A 20,260-nucleotide genomic window follows, 5' to 3' on the forward strand; every position below is an offset into this window, starting at 1 on the left:
AATCTAGCTCTGTCTACTAAAACTCCAGCCATTTGTCTTTATTTCTGATTTCTTTGGACAGGCCAGTTGCTTCTAACACTTTTAGGCTCGATGATGCATAAATAAGCACAGAAATGCATTAAGAGGTGGGATCAACAAAATAGCCCATAGGCCAAATCTGGCCCCCTGCCTGTATTGTCTGACTCTTGCACTAAGAATGGTTTTTACATTTGTTAATGGTTGGAAAAACTCCAAAGAATAACTCAGGATATGTGCAAAGCATATGAAATTCAAATTTCGTATTCACAAGTAAATTTGATTGGAGCACAGCCACACTCATTCTTTTACGTATTATCTATGGCTGCTTTTGTGCTAGAGTAACAGTTGTATAGTTGCGGAGATCACGTGGCTTGCAAAGCCTAAAATATTTACCAGCTGGCCCTTTACAGAAAGTTTGCTGACTCTTGGCCTAAAGCAATGGTTCTTCACATGGGGCGATTTTAACATTTTGGCATGTCTGGAAACATTTTTGGTTGTTGCAACTGTGGGAACTGGGGAAGGTGTGCTACTGACACCTAGTGGGTAGAGGCCAGGGACGCTGCTAAACATCCTGTAACAAAGTTATCTGGCCCCAAATGTCCATAGTGCTGAGATTGAGAATCCCTGGATTAGAGGACCCTAAGGTGAAGACTTTCTAGTATGGGAAAACTCCATCCCTACTAAGGGATCCCATTTATTGAACGCCAGGTCTTTAACTTGCATTATTGGCTCAGATAGCCTTCACGATGACCCTACAAGGGAGCTATTGATATTCTCCTTTCCTAGAGAAGTTTTTAACACAACTTGCCCCAGAGCACACAGCTAGGAGTCTGCCTGTCTCCAGAGCTTGTATTTTTCCATAACCTTAGTGTTTGCCTCTACTGTGAGGTCACAAGTGATTACTGTCTCACTGCGTTGCCACCTAGTGTTCGTGCTGCATACAGATAGGCCAATGTCCCTTCCCTGGGTACTCCTTCAGAGGCCTCTAGGACTCCACACAGAAGATGCAGATCACTCATCCTGATTTAAGCATCTGGAGTTAGGGAAACAAAGCTGAGGAAAGGAAACCCCACCTCACCTGCAACCAGAGTTCTGAAAGCTGACCACTCTCCCTCTTGCCCACTTTAATGCTTGGGGGAACAGAAGGCTTCCCTCTCTGGTAGACTCAGGACACAAAATACCACTTGGTATCTATGGAACACTTTTCTAGTCATAAAGAACAGTCCTATCCATGAATTTGGGGTGGTGGTGCTCACATCACAGAATTAAATGAGAAGACATGTAGCGCAGTGTTCTTTTCCTTCCAGAATTAAAACTCACCTGAATCTTGTTCTGTAGGATCTAGTGTTCCACTTCCTCCATCTAATATCCTAGATAATAATTAGCTCAACGGATCAACGAAATCCATGATAATAAAGTAGAGGACTTCCTGCTTACCTGCACCTGGTGGGAATTTCAGGCCCAGATGGAGGAACGGGGAGGCACAGCAACCCACCCAGGAAGATCACATAGGCTGGTGGTGCCTCCCTGAGCCCTTCAAATCAACCACTTGGGAGCCCTTCAAAGCCACCCACACCTCCCAAGGAAAACCATGGTGGGCCAAACACCTAATGGTTTAGGATCAGATCACACAGCCATTTAGCATTTCTTTGAATTTTATTGAAAATTGACATGGACATTAGAAAGGCATCAAGCTAAACATTGCTGGTTCTGGGATGTTTCTCCTGGAGAATGAAAGCCCCAGAGGGGCAGTGACTGGTCACACCTTTGAGCAAAAAGAACAAAGGAGAAGAAAGGAAAAACAAATAGATTCTGGAAAACATGCAAAGAGGCTCTCTCAAGAGACACTGGACAGCAGAATGGTGGTGATGGTGGTAGGGATATATGGTAATGAGCACACTCACATGGTATTTTGATGCAAGTTAAACCAATGAATTCAAGGCAGATTTATCAACAACAAAGCTCTCCCTCCAGATCCCAGGTTAAGCAGAAACCTCTCAAAACCCCAACTGGCCTTGGGAAGTTGAATGGCGTAATTTTGCTCTAACTAAGTTTAAACCCCCTTTTATTCTCTCCCTTCTCCACCTGAATGTTAGTGGATCCATTTTTCCCCCTCGCTGGGGTCTGCAGAAGGTCTGTGAATGCTGAAGAAGATACGAATGTCATTTGACTTACTCCTCCATATTTAGAAAAGTTTAATGGTGGCCTTAGACAGTCAACCCATTGAACAAGAGAACTGTTGTTTAAAAAGAAAAACATAAAACTCAAACAAAAAGTTGTGAATAGCACTTCCACACCCAGCTGGGGTATCCTGCCCCAGTCACTTACACTTGGGTGAGTGGTCCTGTAGTTGTCTCTTTGAGGTTACATTTGGTCCATTTTCCAGCTCTGGTGGTTCTTTTCCTGCCTCGTTAGTTTAGGACAAGACATTTCCATTTAAAATACCATGTAAGTCAGAAGAGAGCTTCTTGCCTGGACACAGGGACACATGAACACTTGTTGAGTGGTTTGTGTGTGTGTGCACGCAGTTTGAGGGGAGAGGGAATTGGATGATTTCTGGTTTGAGACAATATGGAACCCTAACTCTTCTATAATGGCAGTCTTCTCCTTTAGACTTAGTGCAGTTGCTGAAGACAAGATTAAAAAAAGCTGGAGAGGGAGAGAGAAAGAGAAAGAAAACATGAAATTAGCCAAAGAAAAAGGACATTCAAAGTAAGACAGGGGGCGGGGAGTTGGCAGTGTGAGGTAGCACAGATTATACTTTGAGAAGACAGGTTAGAAATGAGGGTCACCGATGGGCCATTACCATGGGGAAATCTGCTGAGAAGGTTTTAAGAACACCACACACCGGTTTAAAGCTTCTTGTTTTAATTAAAAACAAGCACATATTAACAGCCACATGTGAATGCCAAATGATTAAAACAAAAAACAAAACAAGAGCAATCTGCACTGTAGCTAGGCAAAGCAAACTTCTTGGCTTAAGAGAAATGAGGGGTGCGTGCATTTCAGAAAAGCCATTCCAGTCTGGCAAAATAAAAGCACAGACCATTTCTAATGACTGGTTTTGTTTCACCAGAAGTAAACAGAGTACTTAGGGTATTTTTTAAAAACAGTAACAATTGTACTAATTAAAAAGCCTTTTCATTGAAGAAGGGAAGGCCTTTCTGTCTACAGTGAGAAAAGCTACCCAGTGAAATAAGCATTTTAATTCTTTTCGTAGGCATGATCAGCTTTCTAAAGGCCTTATGCTCACTCACAGGCACTGGACCCCATTCTAGCCTTGCAGGAAAGCTGACTGGCTAGCAGGTGCCCCGTGACTCCCCTATGGAGCTAGCCCAGAACCTCTGCTTTCCCTGCCCCCCTCGCACTCCAACCTCAAATGTTTTTCTGGGGAGAAAAAAACCTCAGGTCTTCTAATACTGACTGTTTGGTTTCTCAGAACATCAAAAGTCCTTGTCTCCAGGAAGGTTATATAAACCAGCTGAATCCCTATGTGAAACGGATTAGGAGTCAAGAGGCGTGGATTTTGGCCTGGCTTCTGCCACAATGCAGCAGTGGGACCTCCGTCCAGTCCCTTCACCTCTCTGGGCCTCAGCTTCCTCTTACGGAATAAGTGGGTTGTATCTGTCTTACTGACCAAAATGTCTCTTCATAAAAAATTCCTGTTCCGTTTCTGCCAGTCTCTCAAAGGCTGTGAAGGCTCTAATATTTTTGAAGTATTCACAGCTCCTCAAGCCTCAAGTAGTTAATCTGTAAACAAATGCAAATGAGGTGGCCTCAGGTTTGTAATGCAAATAATGACCCAGAGGGATGGTGATTACTCATTGGTTGTTTAAGTGTGGGCCTCTGGGAAAACAGCTCTGAAGATGGATAGAGAAATATCAAAGCTACAAATAAGTAAGTAGCCTCTCCCAAGGAGACCTGACCGCCCTCACTCAACATCTCTCTGAGCTACTGGCTGAGTACTCCAGTGGGCTTTTTTTTTTTGGCTTGTTTTTTTTTTTTTTTTTTTTTGTGGGGGAGGGGGTTGTTTTTACCTCCAAGTACACGGTCTTTAAAAAGCTCCACTCTGATTTAGATTTTCCCAAGAAACTAGCTTTCTGCTTTGGCAGCATCACCTTCATACTTGCCTCTCTGCCCACTAACCAATCAGTGATTACCAAACAGTACATATCAAAACTGCACTCTTGCTTTGCCAACAAAAGAAAGTGTGTGCATATGTTTGCTTCTCATTTTTTCAGCTTTTTCCTTTTTTTTTTTTTTTTTTTTTTTGCTGCTTCCTATTATTGTCTATTATTGAAGAGAGAAACCTTTTTCCCCTTCTCAACACTTCAAAAAGGCCTGGAAATTTGCCATAGCCTTGTTTGCCTGTGTGCTTTGAAAGTAACTGATCAAAAAAAAAAAAAAAAAAAAACAAAACAAAACTCAAAAAAAAAAAAAAGAAGAAGAAGAAGATGGTCACGGTCAGTGCCCAGTGGGACTGCGAGGCAGGAGCAAGTTGTAGAACTCAAAAAGAAGAAGTGGGACTTGAAGTACATGGCAGGAGTGGGGGGGCCTGGCTGTCTGGCACCCCAAAGGAAAGCTGTCAGTTAAAATAGGAACCTTGGCTTAAAAGGCTAAATGGAGTCCAGTCCAGCTGTAGCAGGGAATATTATTCAGTACACAGCCATGGATTACTGCAAAGGAAGGGCAGAGAGACTGCATGTTAGCCATAGATCATTGCCAGGTCACCTCCAGCTCTCACTTTGTCACTGGCCAAACACCAAAGGCCACTGTGCCTCATGGCCCTGACAATGGAGGGCTCTTTATTCAAAAGGGTTCCCAAAGCCACTATCAGATGGGACCCATTATAAAAATGAGGGCTGGAATATTTTTAAAATATCAACTCATTAGACTGGAAATAAAGTTAAGGACCTTCCAAGGCAGAACACATTTTTTTTTTTTTTTTTTGAGACAGAGTCTCACTCTGTTGCCCGGGCTAGAGTGCCATCAGCCTAACTCACAGCAACCTCAAACTCCTGGGCTCAAGCAATCCTTCTGCCTCAGCCTCCCGAGTAGCTGGGACTACAGGCATGCACCCATGCCCGGCTAAGTTTTTATATATGCTTTTAGTTGTCCAGCTAATTTGTTTCTATTTTCTTAGTAGAGACAGGGTCTTGCTCTTGCTCAAGCAGGTCTCGAACTCCTGAGCTCAAACAACCCGCCTGCCTTGGCCTCCCAGAGTGCTAGGATTACAAGCCTGAGCCATCATGCCTGGCCAGAACACATCTTTTCTTCTCTCTAGCTGATAGTTGCATTTGTTCTTATTGGAGGAAGTGTGCAAAATGCATATTGAAAATCATCATCGCATTCACCAAGTAGACTAGAAGATTCATGAGAGCAAACACCAAAACACTTGAATCTTTGATAGCTCAGTTTGCCAGTTTTTGAAGTGGGATTATTATTCCTAGTACTGCCCCAGAGTTAGAGTGGAAATTTATGCTACTTTCTCCAGCAGTTGTGTTTTATGGTAAGGGCTTGATGTAAACAAACTTGTTGCAGATTTGTAACACAGTTCGAATGCAGTTACTTTGAGTGAATGAAAACTGGAAAGGGCTGGGCTAAAAGGCCAGAAGAAAAAAGCAGCAAAGTATCTCCTCTTGGAACCCTCTGAGAAGGGGCTGTGGCTCCTGAGGACAGGGGTGGAGTGGGCCAGGGGAGACCCGTGAGACTAAGGAGGTAGCCGTGCTGACTGGTGCTTACCCAGCCATGGTGGATACAAATACCTCAGAGAAACAAGCAGCAATCAGAGTTCAGACAGGGAAGTTTGTGTGAAGAGTAGCAGATGTGGCCCCTGAACACGTTACAGTCTGGCAAAGATGGCGGCGAGGTGGGAAGGGACGGCTGGGGGTGCAGGGAGTGGGACGGAGATGCAGGATGCATCTCTAAGCCATGTCACTGCTGGCTTCTTGACCAGAGGCCATACATCGTCCTCAGACTCTCAGGCTTCTATAAACCTTGGCAGGAAGAGAGGGGAGGGCACGGGTTTTATGCAGTCTCAGACGTGTTAAGGGGGAAATTAAAGAAAGGGAGGCCCAGCTCTGTTGCGCAGGAAAAGGGCGTCTACAGGAAGCCCAAACTGAAAATGAAAAGAGAAGTTGGGTTAATGAATGGATGGGTTAATGTACCCCCAAAAAGGCCAGAAGAAAACTATTTAAGTCATGATGACTAATGGATAAATTAGAATATAGCTGTTAGATGGTCTTAAGGGCTTATTGCATTGGCTCATGGGAACATGCTTTCTTTCTCGTACACCCACACACACTCGAACAATGGCTATAGTGGCATTAGCTAGCAAAATAATGATCAACAACCATAAAAATACTTTGTATCTCTTAATTACTAGGTCCTAAATAATATCCCCTCCACACACCACCACCCAGATTCCTTGAGCAGGAATACCTTCTGCGAATCTCCAGGTGGCCTAAGGCTACTGGACAGAGCCCCTGTCTCTCAGCCACTGTTATTTCCAGTCCCATAGGGAAAGCATCGGGAGCTGAGGTTTCTATTCTGGTGGCCTTCAGAACTGTCCTGGTCAGCTAACTAGTACCTGGGGCAAGACCTGTTTGCAAAGCATCTAGGGATGGTTACTGGGCTCTGCTCTCAGGGTCCAGACCACAATTACCTGAAAACTTGAACTATGGAAACCCATTCTTGGTTTGTGTTCACCTAGTACTTTGACTTTTTGCTCATGTAAACTTCATCCCTGTGACAGAAATAAGGCAAGTAGTATCATCCCCATTTGACATATTAAGAGACTGAGAAACAGAAGTCAACCAACTCTCCCGTGGTCACAAAGAGTCAAGCTGGGATCAGAGCTGTTGAATTAAGGCTCTTTCCATCATACCACAGTGTCCCTGAGAACTCCTTGGTTGTGGATCTAAGGCCCTGTTTATTGCCCAAAGAATACATTTATCTCATTAAATAAAGACTATTAAATATTTGGGGGGATACTTAGAAGTAATATGCATATATGAGTAAGTTTTACAGTGAACCCTGAAAGTGAATACACTCCCCCACATCCACATACATGCACACTCTTTGGGAATACACACACACTTGGATGACTGGCAACTTGTACCAGGAATTAGGAATTGTGCATTCTTGTCCCCGTTCTGCCACTAACTCACTGTGTGGTTTTTGAGTAAGTCGCTCAAATTCCCTCATCCTCCATTTATTCATCTTGTAAACTGACGATTTCTCTACCTCACAGAACTGTTGTAAGAATAAAATCAGATATCATATGCAAAGATAGTTTTGAAAAGTAATAAATGCTCACCTCTTATTTTATACTTTGTCTAGTTCTTAGGGGAAACGTAACCTAAAAAAACACTGCAATGGCCTATGTTCTGGGCTTCACAGGAAGGCTGATATATTTTGATATGTATATTTTGTCCATATAGTATACACTGCCCCCACCAAGAACCAAGAACCATTGAGACAGTATCTGTGGCTGTATAGAGGTCACAAAGGAATTTCTCTTACAATTGTGGACAGCTACAAGTAGTGCCTCAAAGTGCCTTAAAACTAAGGAGGAACAGTAAGCCTCTCTGATCCATCTCTCGAATGAAGGCTTTGGGGAACAGGTGGATTGCCTTTGCTGCTTTCAAATCCTGGGGATCCGAGGCCTCCCCCAACTAGTTGATCTGGAACTGCTTCTGTGGTCTGTCCAGGAGAAAGAAGCCTGCCAGGAAGAGCCAACCTATTTGGAGCTGGCTGCTCCAGCTGTTTACCAATTGCCTCTCACTAGTAAAGTATAGCTTTAATTACATTTTTTGGCAGAATTCAGTTTAGGAATGGCCACTAACAATGATTTACTTGGGGAAACCTGAATGAAACTGTGTCGAGCCATGTGCAATGAAACCTGAATTAGCTGAAATCTAATTTACTAGAATACATCTTTCTTGCTCTCCTCATTGAAAATGGGGGAACAAAGAAAATACGCATGGATTGAGCTCCTATTGCATGCCAGACACTTTGCTAGGCACTGGGACTACAGCGGTGGAGGCACTCTAGGAATATATAGTCTTCCTAAATCTGCTGTTTAATTCCAGTCAACTAGCAGGAGCTCCACAACTTGCCTTTAAACTAGATAGTAAATCAATTTGTTGTTCTTTTAAGATTGTTGCCTTTGGCCCAGATTCTCAGGCTTTATGTTTCAGAAGCCTCTTTGGACTTCCTCCTTGGGATATGCTTGAAAGTAGGATGTTTTGCCAGCTGCCCAAAGGCCCCAAGGGCAAAAGCTGCAATCAGTTTGGTTACTAATAGTAGTCACCATTTAAATCATAAACTACATGGGTGAATGGGGAAAAGTCTTCAATATTTTATATCCCCTGATCTAAACATACCAAATGTAAAAAGGCATTTATGAGACAACTGGGATATTTCAAACACTGATTAGACATTTTATGTTAACAAATTATTGTTAATTTTGTAGGTGTGATAATGGTGGGATTGTGTTTACATCTTTTTTAAAGATCCATTATCTCTCTGAGATATATACTAAAATATCTATGGATAAAATTATATGAGTTTTGCTTTACAATAATTCAGCAGGTCTGGGGTAATTGATGAAACAGGATTGGCCATATGTTGACAGTTGTTTGGGGGCTGGGTTGTCAGTACATGGGGCTGCATTGTACAACCCTATTTTCTTTTGTTTGTGTTTTAAAGTTTCCATGGCAAAGTTTAAGAAACAATAAAAAATAAGACATTTTAAATTAAAAATATTTATATGCCCTCTCTACTACCTGAGTATAGTAGAATAGATAGAAGGTGCTTAATTACTGCTTTTGGTTTCCCTATAAACTAGGTGATGTAAGGAACTGCTTTGTCCACTTATGCAGACACAACAGCTAGCACTCAGGAATTCTTCCTACCAAAGGTCACCTGCTTATCTTCTTATAAGAGGTTTTCATGAAGCTGGTATTTGTAGAATTAAATGTAAGGAATTCTCTATACTATCTGAGGTCTTTTCATTTGCTTTCACTTTTTAATTTTTTTTTTTTTTGAGACAGAGTCTCACTCTGTTGCCCAAGCTAGAGTGCCATGGAGTCAGCCTAGCTCACAGCAACCTCAAACTCCTGAGCACAAGCTATCCTTTTGACTCAGCCTCCTGAGTAGCTGGGACTACAGGCATGTGCCACCATGCCTGGCTAATTTTTTTTTCTGTATATTTTTAGTTGGCCAATTAATTTCTTTCTATTTTTTAATAGAGATGGGGTCTCGCTCTTGCTCAGGCTGGTTTCGAACTCCTAACCTTGAGTGATCCACCTGCCTCGGCCTCCCAGAGTGCTAGGATTACAGGCATGAGCCACCGCGCCTGGCCTGCTTCCACTTTTATTATGATTTTATAAGGTACACAGCCAAAGAAAATTTGAGAACTTGAATCACTCAGATAAGAAACAGCCACCAAAAAGAAACAGAGAAGCAAGTTTCCATTGGCTCTGGACATTCTCAATGTCCTGTGACATTGCAGGACAGGGTTTGTGAACCCCAAAGTTTCTATTTTGCCACTATAGTTAATTTTGAAAGTAATGGTTATGGCTCTTTAAGACAAAAACTGCCAAAATTGAAACCTCAAATATTGATTACAGATGGATCCACCTATGCTACTCAGGTGTTGTTCTAGCAGCAAAAGTCTGAGAACATCCCTCCTTTTGATCCGGCAGGCAGGCATTCCACATGTACACTTGAAACCACACCAGGCTATTTCATTTTTTTTTTTTTTTTTTTTTGAGATAGAGTCTCACTCTGTTGCCCAGGCTAGAGTGAGTGCCGTGGCGTCAGCCTGGCTCACAGCAACCTCAAACTCCTGGGCTCAAGCAATCCTGCTGCCTCAGCCTCCCGAGTAGCTGGGACTACAGGCATGTGGCACCATGGCCAGCTAATTTTATATACATATACATATATATGTATATATTATTTTTTTTTAGTTGTCCAGCTAATTTCTTTCTATTTATAGTAGAGACGGGGTCTCGCTCTTGCTCAGGCTGGTCTCGAGCTCCTGAGCTCAAATGACCCGCACGCCTCGGCCTCCCAGAGTGTTAGCATTATAGGCGTGGGCTACCACGCCTGGCCCAGGCTATTGCTTAAGATTGTAAATGACGAGAGGAAACCAGCTAGACCAATGAAACAGCTTCTTTTATAATTAGATACATGTGTTGGGAGTGTGAGATTGAAGGAAGGTATTTTCTGGAAGCCACAGCCAGTTCTATTTAGAGTTAACGAAGCTTACCAGGACCCTGGGTCTCATGCAGCATGCAGCAAACAGCAGGGTTAACTGTAAAACAGTAAGAGCTGATGAAGATGGGGTGTGCATGAGGAGAAATCAAATATTATGAACTGACACAAACTATGAGGAGTTAGAGGTCAAAGGAGATTAGAAGTAGCAGGAAGGGGAAGTGGGAAGGGTGGAGTGGTAGGGACCCCTGACACATTGGAACTCTCTTTCCTGATCTCTTTAGGAGCAGCCAAAGGAAATTCTGCATGTGTGGCTATTAGAGCCAATCACCATCTCTCAAGAAGAAATACTACTACCACCACCACCGTGGGAGCAGAGTGGCACAGGTCTAATGGTAGCTCTCGCAGAACTTAACCAATTGTTCTTGAAATTATCTAAGAAGCCCAGACCTGGGGCCACTTGGGTATCTGGAAGCACAGGGGACAGGCCATTTTGTTAGGCTCTTATTACTAACAGGAGGTGCCACACGCCAGCAAGATTTTCACCCATCTCAGAATTTGAAAAGGGCACTATCACCAACCCCCAAATATTCCTGGAGACTGGAGAGAGATGTCTCCCTTTACAGGGTCTTCTGCCTGGGGTGGGGGAAATCAGTCAATTTCAGGCAATGAGGGGAAAGCTGGTCTGAGAGGAACTTTTACTGAACAACTGAACAGGGAATATTTATAGTGTAGTTTGTTCAGACTGCACTGACACTAATCTCCTAATTCCCACAAGCAGGCTGTGAAACTGCCCTAGGGATTGAGTTAACAAATTCCACAGGACTATGAAGGTAGCAGGTTAGAGCTAGAAGACAAATTTACATTTTTCTGATCTTAAAAATAGGAATCCATTCCTGCTGGTGCAACTAAGACACCACGACAGTTAATACAGTATAGGGTGTATCCAAAGAGACTCCCCAACCCCGTGGGCTAGTTGAACTTTATTCAGCATGTAATACCCAAAATGTTAATAAATCAGTGAATTTGACATATGGTATTATGATTTAGTAATAAAAAAAGTCTCTGGACTAATCTGTGAAAATATTCAATTTACATATTTGAATAGAGAATCATTGGATTGCAAAAACTGAGTGCCTTCAAATATAAAATATTTTACTGTTGTACAAAAGTCATATTTTTCCTAAGTGATAAGCCAGGCACAGAGGAAAGGAAGATGTTTCTTCCTTCTGGCAAATGTCCAATAGTTAAATCCAAGAACAAGTGGCTAAAAATAGAAGGCAATGGCCATGGACATCTTTTGGATCCTCAGGACCCTTTAGTAAGGGCACTGTTAAACACTCCATCTGAGAGCTCCTCTGGTCACACTGTACAAACAACTACAGGGCATAAGGGGACCATTGAGTGTTTTCTTGGTGTCATATGGGTCCTGTCAGAAATACCTTTCTCTGGTTCTGGAATAAGGAATTGGGTAACAACTTCAGCAAGCAGAGACTGGGGCTGGGTCAGGATTATTGACCTACAAGGTAACCAGGAGCTCATACTGTATCTTGCCTTAGCAAATACCAGGGGATAGAGATTGGTTTTATTTATTTATTTATTCATTTATTTATTTATTTTTTGAGACAGAGTCTCACTCTGTTGCCCGGCTCTGTTGCCCGGGCTAGAGTGCCGTGGCATCAGCCTCGCTCACAGCAACCTCAAACTCCTGGGCTCAAGCAATCCTCCTGCCTCAGCCTCCTGAGTAGCTGGGACTACAGGCATGCGCCACCATGCCCGGCTAATTTTTTCTCTATATATTTTTAGTTGGCCAATTATTTTTTTCTAATTTTAGTAGAGACGGGGTCTCGCTCTTGTAAAGGCTGGTTTAGAACTCCTGCCCTTGAGTGATCCTCCCACCTCGGCGTCCCAGAGTGCTAGGATTACAGATGTGAGCCACTGCGCCCGGCCTCTTGAGATTGGTTTTAAAATCACTTCCTAGATTGAGGATGGGGCACACACAGAATACAATGGCACCTGAGGGCTCCCTGTGGAGTCCTCAGCACCGCAGGCTGGGCACAACTAAGCAGCCAGCAAAGGAGGGATGGCAAAGGGATGGGGCTTCAGGGCTCAAGGAGGGGCGAACCATGTCAGTTATAGGAGGAGCAAGTAGGCCTGGAAGCCAGATCAGCTCCAACCTCAGAAGAGGTGGGGGAAAAGGTGCCCAGAGGCTTCTGCTAAAGGATCTTCCACCACCCTCAGTCTGACCTTCTTTCTGTTCCTCTCTTTGGTATAACTTTGTACCTCCTATCTTTTCCTTCCTTCTGCTCTCACACTCCCTTTGCTTTTCTTCTCTTTTCCCTTCCTCTCCCATCTACCTTAAGTTTGCAGGGCTTTCCTAAGTGGGTCAAACAGAGGGTCAGGGCCTTTGGGACCACAACCTGCCCCTGCTCCAAGCTCCCCAAACTCAGTGAGTCCAAAGGTCCCATGGGGAAGCTAAGACTTGTGATAGGTACCCAAATTAATCTGACAGCCCGTGGTTCACCACTGGTCACCAGCCCTCAACTCCCTCAGCCTTCAGGTCCTGCCCCGAGGGGAGGAGCAGGAGGAAAAAGAAGCCACCACCCAGAAAAGAACAGCCTACTACTTACTTTTTCTTTTCTTTGTCTCTCTTCAGAGTCTGTGAGCCTCCAGCCTGGGGACCCTGGGACTGGAGCAGCTCGGCTGCTGTCTTTCTCTGTTTAAAAGCATTTACTTCATCGTCCAGAGATTTCTTCTTATCCTCCAGCTTCTTCTTCTCATCCTGGTGCAGTTTCTTCAGGCGATCAAACTTCTCATGCAGCTGCCAGGGAAGCGCAGGGAGATTAAGGAGAGCCCCCCATGAGCAGCCTCAGGCCTAGCCAAGCCCAGGCTAGGTGGGGACTGGCAAGGCTTCAATCCTGCAGGACCCTGGGGCCTGAGGAGACATTTCTGCCAGGGACTGGCATGATGGCACCAGAGGGGGCCACACTCTAGATGGTTCTCTTCTCCTGCCATTTTATCTCAGTCTCTCCTCCTGAATACAATCAAGGAACAGTGTGTTCTGCTTGAGTCCCCATAGTTACCACACATGGTAAATAATAACATTAATAATAATATGACATTTCCTGAGTGTTTATTATAGGCCAAGCAATGACTTTTATAAGCAATTTGTGTGTATTAATTCATTTAATTGTTACAACAATCCTATGAGGTAGTTTCTGTTATTATCTCCATTTTACAAAGAAACAGAGGGTCTGAGAAGTTAACGAATTTGCCCAAGGTCAACCCAGTCTTTAGAGAATTATATAATGGGACCTCCCATATGTAAGGGACCCCTGCGTTTTTTTAATCCCCTATAATCATGGAGAATCACCGTGGATTACAGAGAAAACTTTAGCAATGGCAAAGCTTGTCAAAAGAAATACTTGGCCTTGGGCATGGAAGGAGATAAAAGGAATTTTTTTTTGGGGGGGGGGAGGGACTGGATCTCTCTCGGTTGCCCAGGCTGGAATGCAGTTACACAATCATAGCTCACTGCAGCCTTGAACTCCTGGCTCAAGTGATTCTCTTTGCGTCAGCCTCCCAAGTAGCTGGGACTACAGATGTGTGCCACTACGCATAGCTAATTTTTTTTTTTTTTTGAGACAGAGTCTCACTCTGTTGCCTGGGCTAGAGTGTCATGGTGTCAGCCTAATTCACAGCAACCTACAACTCCTGGGCTCAAGCAATCCTTTTGCCTCAGCCTCCCGAGTAGCTGGGACTACAGGCATGCACCACCATGCCTGGCTAATTTTTTCTATATATATTTTTAGTTGGCCAATTAATTTCTTTCTATTTATAGTAGAGATGGGGTCTCACTCTTGCTCAGGTTGGTTTCGAACTCCTGCTCTTGAGCAATCCGCCCGCCTTGGCCTCCCAGAGTGCTAGGATTACAGGTGTGAGACATTGCACCTGGCCTCGCATGGCTAATTTTTAATTTTTTTTTGTAGACATGGGATCTCACTATTTTGCCAAGGCTGGTCTCGAACTCCTTTCTCCTTAGCCTCCCCGAAGCACTCAGATTACAGGCATGAGCTACCACGCCTAGCCCAAAAGAGGATTTTATAACATGGAATGAGTGTGGAGACCTCAGCCTTAACTAGCCCTGAATAGAACTAGAGACTCAAAGAACAGGAAGAATATTCTGGCACGTTATTGTGATAAGTGGGTAAGAGAGGAAGAAGCACAGGTGGTCACAAACTAGACTGGGAGACTCTACCTTGAATAATAAGAGCAGACAAAGCATAACTTCACTTTCTTTTGAGGATTCAGGGGAGAATTTAGGATCCTGTAGCACTTGCAGCACACCATAAAGAAGGTGAATTTTGGTCCTATGGGCATTTGGGACTGTCACTTAGTAAGGTGTGGTGAATGACCACTTGCTATATAAATCAGCTTTTACTGGTAGCTTGGGGTGGGGTTGCCAGTTGCTTTAACCTGGTTTTTGTTCATTGCAGTTTTCTTTTTGTTTGTTCATTGCACTTTTCTTCATTTATCTTTGAGATCCTCTCACTTCTCCTAAAAGTGCTGGGTGACATTTTTCTTTTTACAAGTGAAACTGATATAAAAGCAATACCCTTGCTGTGGGCTTTCAAGTGATAACCCTTGAGAGTCACAGCAGATTAAAGGTGGAACAGGGTTGGGAAGTGATTAGGTGCTTCCCTTCATTCTAATTGAGGCGTTTCAGGCCCAACCCAGAGAGGTGAAGCCATGGCTGATGCGACCAAAAGTGTAACTTAGGCAGCAATAGGTGAATCGGCAGGGTAGAACTTAGAGGCAAGGCCACGGGATAGAGGACTAACTACACATGCTTAGGCATAGCTTAAGCCAGGGGTCCTCAAACTTTTTAAACAGGTGGCCAGTTCACTGTCCCTCAGACCATTGGAGGACCGTTGGAGAGTGCGGCGCACATTCCACACATGCGCACTGTGGGCCTGGGACGAGTCGGCTGCTAAGCAGGACAGGCAGCGGTGGCAGAAACACCGGGTGGGCCGGATAAATGTCCTTGGTGGGCCGTAGTTTGAGGACACCTGGTTCAGCAATGAAAACCCCAGATAGGACCATCAAACCTTAGTTTTAAAACTGCCCAGAGCTGCAGAGATGTTTAAAACGAAATGGAACAGGATATCCAAGTGTAAGGGGAAATGCCCCAACTGTCACTGTTTTAGGTTTCAGCAAAGTACCCAGGACTGCCTGGGACCATTTTTCTCTCCATAGCCATCAGAGAAGGTGGGATAGGGTAGTAGAGCTGAGAAAGTGATCACTTGTTCCTACTGAGCTCCAAACCCCCAGGAAGAGAATCCTCCCCACACCTGACCTCAAGGGCTTGACGCTGTAGCAGTGCTGCCCAATAGAACCAAACTTTCTATGACGATGGACATGTTCTGTATCTGTGCTGTTCAATGTGATAGCTACTAGGTACATGAGGATTGAGCATTTGATATGTGACTAAAATGTGACTGAGAAACTGAGTTTTAAATTTTACTGTATATTTGAAAATTGCTAAAAGAGTAGATTTTAAATGTTTTTACCACACACAAAAAATAAGTATGTGAGGTGATGGACTTGTTAATTAGCTTGATTTAATCATCCCATAATGTAAATATATATCAAAGCATCACATCGCACCTGATAAATATAGACAGTTGCTTGTCAATTAAAAATGCAATTTATGGCCGGGCGCGGTGGCTCACGCCTGTAATCCTAGCACTCTGGGAGGCCGAGGCGGGCGGATTGCTCAAGGCCAGGAGTTCGAAACTAGCCTGAGCAAGAGAGAGACCCCCTCTCTACTATAAATAGAAAGAAATTAATTGGCCAACTAATATATATAGAAAAAATTAGCCGGGCATGGTGGCACATGCCTGTAGTCCCAGCTACTCGGGAGGCTGAGGCAGGAGGATTGCTTGAGCCCAGGAGTTTGAGGTTGCTGTGAGCTAGGCTGACGCCACTGCACTCACTCTAGCCTGGGCAACAAAGCGAGACTCTATCTCAAAAAAAAAAAAATGCAATTTAAAAATTTCAAAAAAAAAAAAAATTGTCACATGTTGCTCGTGGCTACCATATGGGACGGCTAGGCTCTGGAGAATTAAGTGACACAGAATGAGAAAACATCCTGGCCTTGGGAATGCCGGATCAAGAAGACGCAGATCTGGCTGGGCATGGTGGTTCATGCCTGTACTCCCAGCAATTTGGGAGGCCGAGGCGGGAGGATTGCTTTAGGCCAGGAGTTCAAGACCAGCTTGGGCAACATAATGAGATCTTGTTTCTACAAAAAAGACAAAGATCTCACAGCTCTCTCTGTGCCAGCCAAGGCAGGGCTACAGACACCCATTCTTGCCTAGAGGTTGCAAAGCTCCCACTGGCTGCTCTCTTGAGGATGAAGCCCTTGAGCTTCCACGCCATGTTCAGCCCTCTTCCCCTTCCGGCCTAGCACCCAGGTTCACATTTACCTCTTTCTCTGCCTCTTTGAGTTCTGCTTCTTTCTCTTTGACTCTCTGGACGAACATCTGTCTCATCTCCTCTTCTTTTTTCTGGAGCTCCCCTAGGAACTCATTCCTTTTGGCCTCATATGTCTCCTGCAAGCTGTGAACATGGTCAGGTTAATTCCTCTGCCTTCAGAATGGCTCCCATTGGATGAAAACTGGCCTCAACCTTCCTCCCTGGGTTCCTCCATCCTCCCTCCCCCAATTGGGAGCCAGATGCAAGAACAGAACCACAGAGCTGTGGGCACCTGGCCTGGCCAGTGACAGCATGATTGCAGGGCTTCTGGAGGGGGATGGGGCAACCCTGGTGAACTGGATAGACTTAGAACAACTGGGTCTATACTCTCATTTTACAGGTGAAGAAACTGAGGCCCAGAGAGGGGAAGTGACTTGCTCAAGATCACACAGCTAGTTACAGGCAGATATGGGACCGGAAGCTGGGTCTCCTGTCTCTTCATGTGGCTCTACCACTGCACTATGCTGCCAGGCCCTGGCTCTGAAACTGACCACGTTAATTATTTCAACAAACACTTGATGAGACTCTACTATGTGCTGGAGCCAGTGCTAACTGACACGATGCTAGTCACTCAGCATCTAGGGCCAATGGCCACTGTGCTGCCATTAAGGAACTCACGGTCTAGTGGGAGATGCCTGGGCTAAGGCCCCCTGCCCCCAGCCTGGACATATTTTTAAGGAAATAGGAACTAGCCTGGTGAAGAAGAGGGGCAACTGTGCTCCAAAGAGGGTAGCATGTGTAAAAGCACATGTGGAGAGAGAACGGCATTCTTGAAGAGCCAGGCATGGTTCACCATGGCTGGAGAGCATTGTGTAAGCTGTGTGGTAGCAGGAGATGAGGTTCCTGCCTCTAGCAGAGGAGAACAGACTTTGGATGCCATATTTTTTTAAAAAAAATCGGACATATATCTGCCACGTGGTTTTAAGTAAGAAGTCTGATTAGATCCGATTTGCAAATGACAAAGACCGGTCTGGGTGTTGACTAAAGGGCAGCCTTTCCAACAATCCAAGCAACGACAGGATCTTAATGTTAAAGGCTGGCAGGGAATGGAGGGAAACTTCGAGAACAGCTAGGGAAGCAGAATTCCTGGGACTTGGGAGGAGTCAAAGATAATTCTGGTTTGGGGCTTGGGCAACCAGGTGGGTGGTGGTACCATGAACTGCAAAAGGGAACACTGGAGAAGGAGTATGTTTAAGAGAAGAAGATAAATTAGGTCGTAGACCTCTTGAGTTTCTGGGATGTCTGAGTGGAGATGACTAGTATACAGTTGGATCAATGAGTTTAGAGCTTGAAAGTAAGAGTTTAGCCTAAGAGTCATCCACTTCTAGGTGGCAATTAGGGCTGTGAGAGTAGAAAGAGTCAGCTGCAAAGAGAACCGGGAGTGGAAGGAGCAGAGGCCCTAGGAAAGCATCCTGGGGGATACCAACATATATAGGAAGAACCTAAAGAAAAATGAGCCTGCAAAAGAGGCTAAGGGTGGCAAGAGGCTTGGGAATAAAGCCAGCCAGAGCAGCACTAGAACAGCCCAAGCCAGAGAGTATTTCAAGAAGGAGGCAGAGGGGAACAGTATCAAATGTGGTGTCGAGATAATTAAGTTGGGACTCAAAGGCCACACTGAAATTGGCCACAGGTCTGCACAATTGCTGGCCTTGGAGAGAGGCATTTCAGTGATGTGCTAGGGGCAGAAGCCAGACTGCACTGGGTTGAGGAATAAATGAAAGATGGGGGAGAAGAACCAGTAAATATAGAACAACTCTTTCTCCTTCTCGTGAGAGCCAAACTTCATGGGGCAGAGGAAGAGCAGAGTTAAGGGAGAGTTTCTTTAGCATGAGAATGTTTACACACAAAATGGAAAGAAGCCGGCAGAAAAGGAGTGAAGAGGGTGAAGACAGAGGTATTCAGGCCGGAGCATGGGAGAATGGGAGCGGCTCCAGTGGCTGCTGGCCCTGCCCATCCGTGCAGGGGGGAGTCTGCCCCACCAAAGGACTGGCTTGGTTCTGTCCCCAGGATGGCTTTCAGCTGTGAACGGTACTCTGGGATCTCAGAGGCCATTTGAAAGCCGCCTTAAGCACACAGACATCTCCCTCACATGCTTATCAGTGTCTGACATTTCTTAAAAGAGACCAAGCCAAATAAAGGGCACCATGTGCTAATTTAAACTGTGGCGCTTGTGTCACGCACCATACATATAGATTAGACAGACACTTCTACTTGGCATATTGCTCCTATCTGCATAATAACCTGCTTTCAAAAACATCCCATGTCTCTGAGAGCATCTTAGGTTTTGATTTGAGAAATATATCCATGATTATTGACATCCTGTGGTTGAAATAAAACTTGCACTTGAATGCAAACACTTAGGACAGAGAATGAAGAGCGTGCAGTTCATCGATACGTGTCTGCTTCCTGGTCCTACCCGGTTTTGAGAATGGGGAGAACGGACTGGTAACCTGCCTGAGCAGCAGGAGCCTGATGAAGAAAGAGGAGCAGAGGACAGTTACAAACTGCCACCCTGTGTAACGAGGCCCCAGGGCAGGGTCACCCCTCCAGCACAGCTGACTGGAGCTGCTGTGTGCGTGCACGCATGCGCGTGTTCTGCCTTGCTGATTCTCTCTCTGGGCCTCCTCCCTCTCCTTGCCCTTATAAGCAGGGCAGCGGTGCTTCCAAGCCTGCCCTGCCACAGCTCTCTGGGCAGATGTGCGGAGGCAGAGGGGGATCAGGCAAGCAGAACTGGCACGCGAGTTACCCCTGCTTCTCTAGGTTTTAGCACGTGTGTCTTGCCTCCCCTGTGAACTCTGCAGGGCAAGGCTTCCACGCCACCTGGGTGGGCTGAGCTGAGCTGGGCTGCCGGGAGTGGTACCTGAATGGTTTGTTGTCAGGGTCCGTGTCCTTGAAGCCCATCTCCTCCAGCTTACAGCGGCGGTACAGCTCATAGTGCCGGGTGTGGGTCTGCTCCCGCAGATCCTCCATGTTGACCCGAATCAGCATCTCCCGCAGCTTCACAAAGTCGCAGTGGGCCTCGTTTTCAACTGCACAGCAGGGTTTGGGGTATTAAAAGGCCAGCAGAAGCAGAAAGGGATGAAATGTCTAACAATGACATCGCCTTGCAATCTGTGTATATAGAACCTACCAGTTTACCTCCTAATTTGCTTTTCTACTAAAAATGCAAAGGAAAAGTTACCAAAATGACAGTAATGACAAGCTGTAATACCATAAAAATACCTAAGAAGATGCTCAGTAGTACCTTGACTTAAATGCACCAATCAGAACCCTCACAGGAATGTTTGTTCTGCACCACTTTGGGGACAACAGCACATGCACATTTATCCATCCATCCAACATATATTTGTGGAACCCCTGTTCTCAGTATTGTACCAGGCACTGGAAATTCAGAAACAAAGTCATGGAGTCTTGCCCTCAGAAGCTTACAGTTTAGTGGAAGAACAGATGCAAATACACAAATATAATACAATCCAAAATTACC

The 20,260-nt window shown here is 44.9% G+C and overlaps 2 protein-coding genes across 8 annotated transcripts in view; one reads left to right on the top strand and one right to left on the bottom strand.

The window, feature by feature from the left end:
- Positions 1 to 1,654: 1,654 nt before the first annotated feature.
- Positions 1,655 to 20,260, bottom strand: part of SEPTIN6 (septin 6) — a 67,340-nt gene continuing 48,734 nt past the window's right edge. For 2 of the 7 annotated variants that reach the window (XM_012739264.2, XM_012739211.3), the window contains exons 7-10: positions 19,637 to 19,805; positions 16,728 to 16,860; positions 12,870 to 13,060; positions 4,261 to 4,694 (exon numbers count right to left, since the gene is read on the bottom strand). In XM_012739264.2, coding sequence (XP_012594718.1) covers positions 4,670 to 4,694; positions 12,870 to 13,060; positions 16,728 to 16,860; positions 19,637 to 19,805 — 518 coding nt within the window. In that variant the 3' untranslated portion in view covers positions 4,261 to 4,669. Of the gene's footprint in view, positions 2,668 to 4,260; positions 4,695 to 5,111; positions 6,137 to 10,179; positions 10,340 to 12,869; positions 13,061 to 16,727; positions 16,861 to 19,636; positions 19,806 to 20,260 lie in introns of those variants that run through there. The other 5 variants (XM_012739235.3, XM_012739227.3, XM_012739272.2 and 2 more) reach the window with 5 other exon arrangements.
- Positions 8,684 to 20,260, top strand: part of RPL39 (ribosomal protein L39) — a 362,820-nt gene continuing 351,243 nt past the window's right edge. The window contains exon 1 of the mRNA XM_012739141.3: positions 8,684 to 8,688. The gene's annotated coding sequence lies outside the window, so the exon portion shown is untranslated. The remainder of the gene's footprint in view (positions 8,689 to 20,260) is intronic.

The sequence above is a fragment of the Microcebus murinus genome, chromosome X (assembly GCF_040939455.1).
Source record: "Microcebus murinus isolate Inina chromosome X, M.murinus_Inina_mat1.0, whole genome shotgun sequence".
Taxonomy (NCBI): domain Eukaryota; kingdom Metazoa; phylum Chordata; class Mammalia; order Primates; family Cheirogaleidae; genus Microcebus; species Microcebus murinus.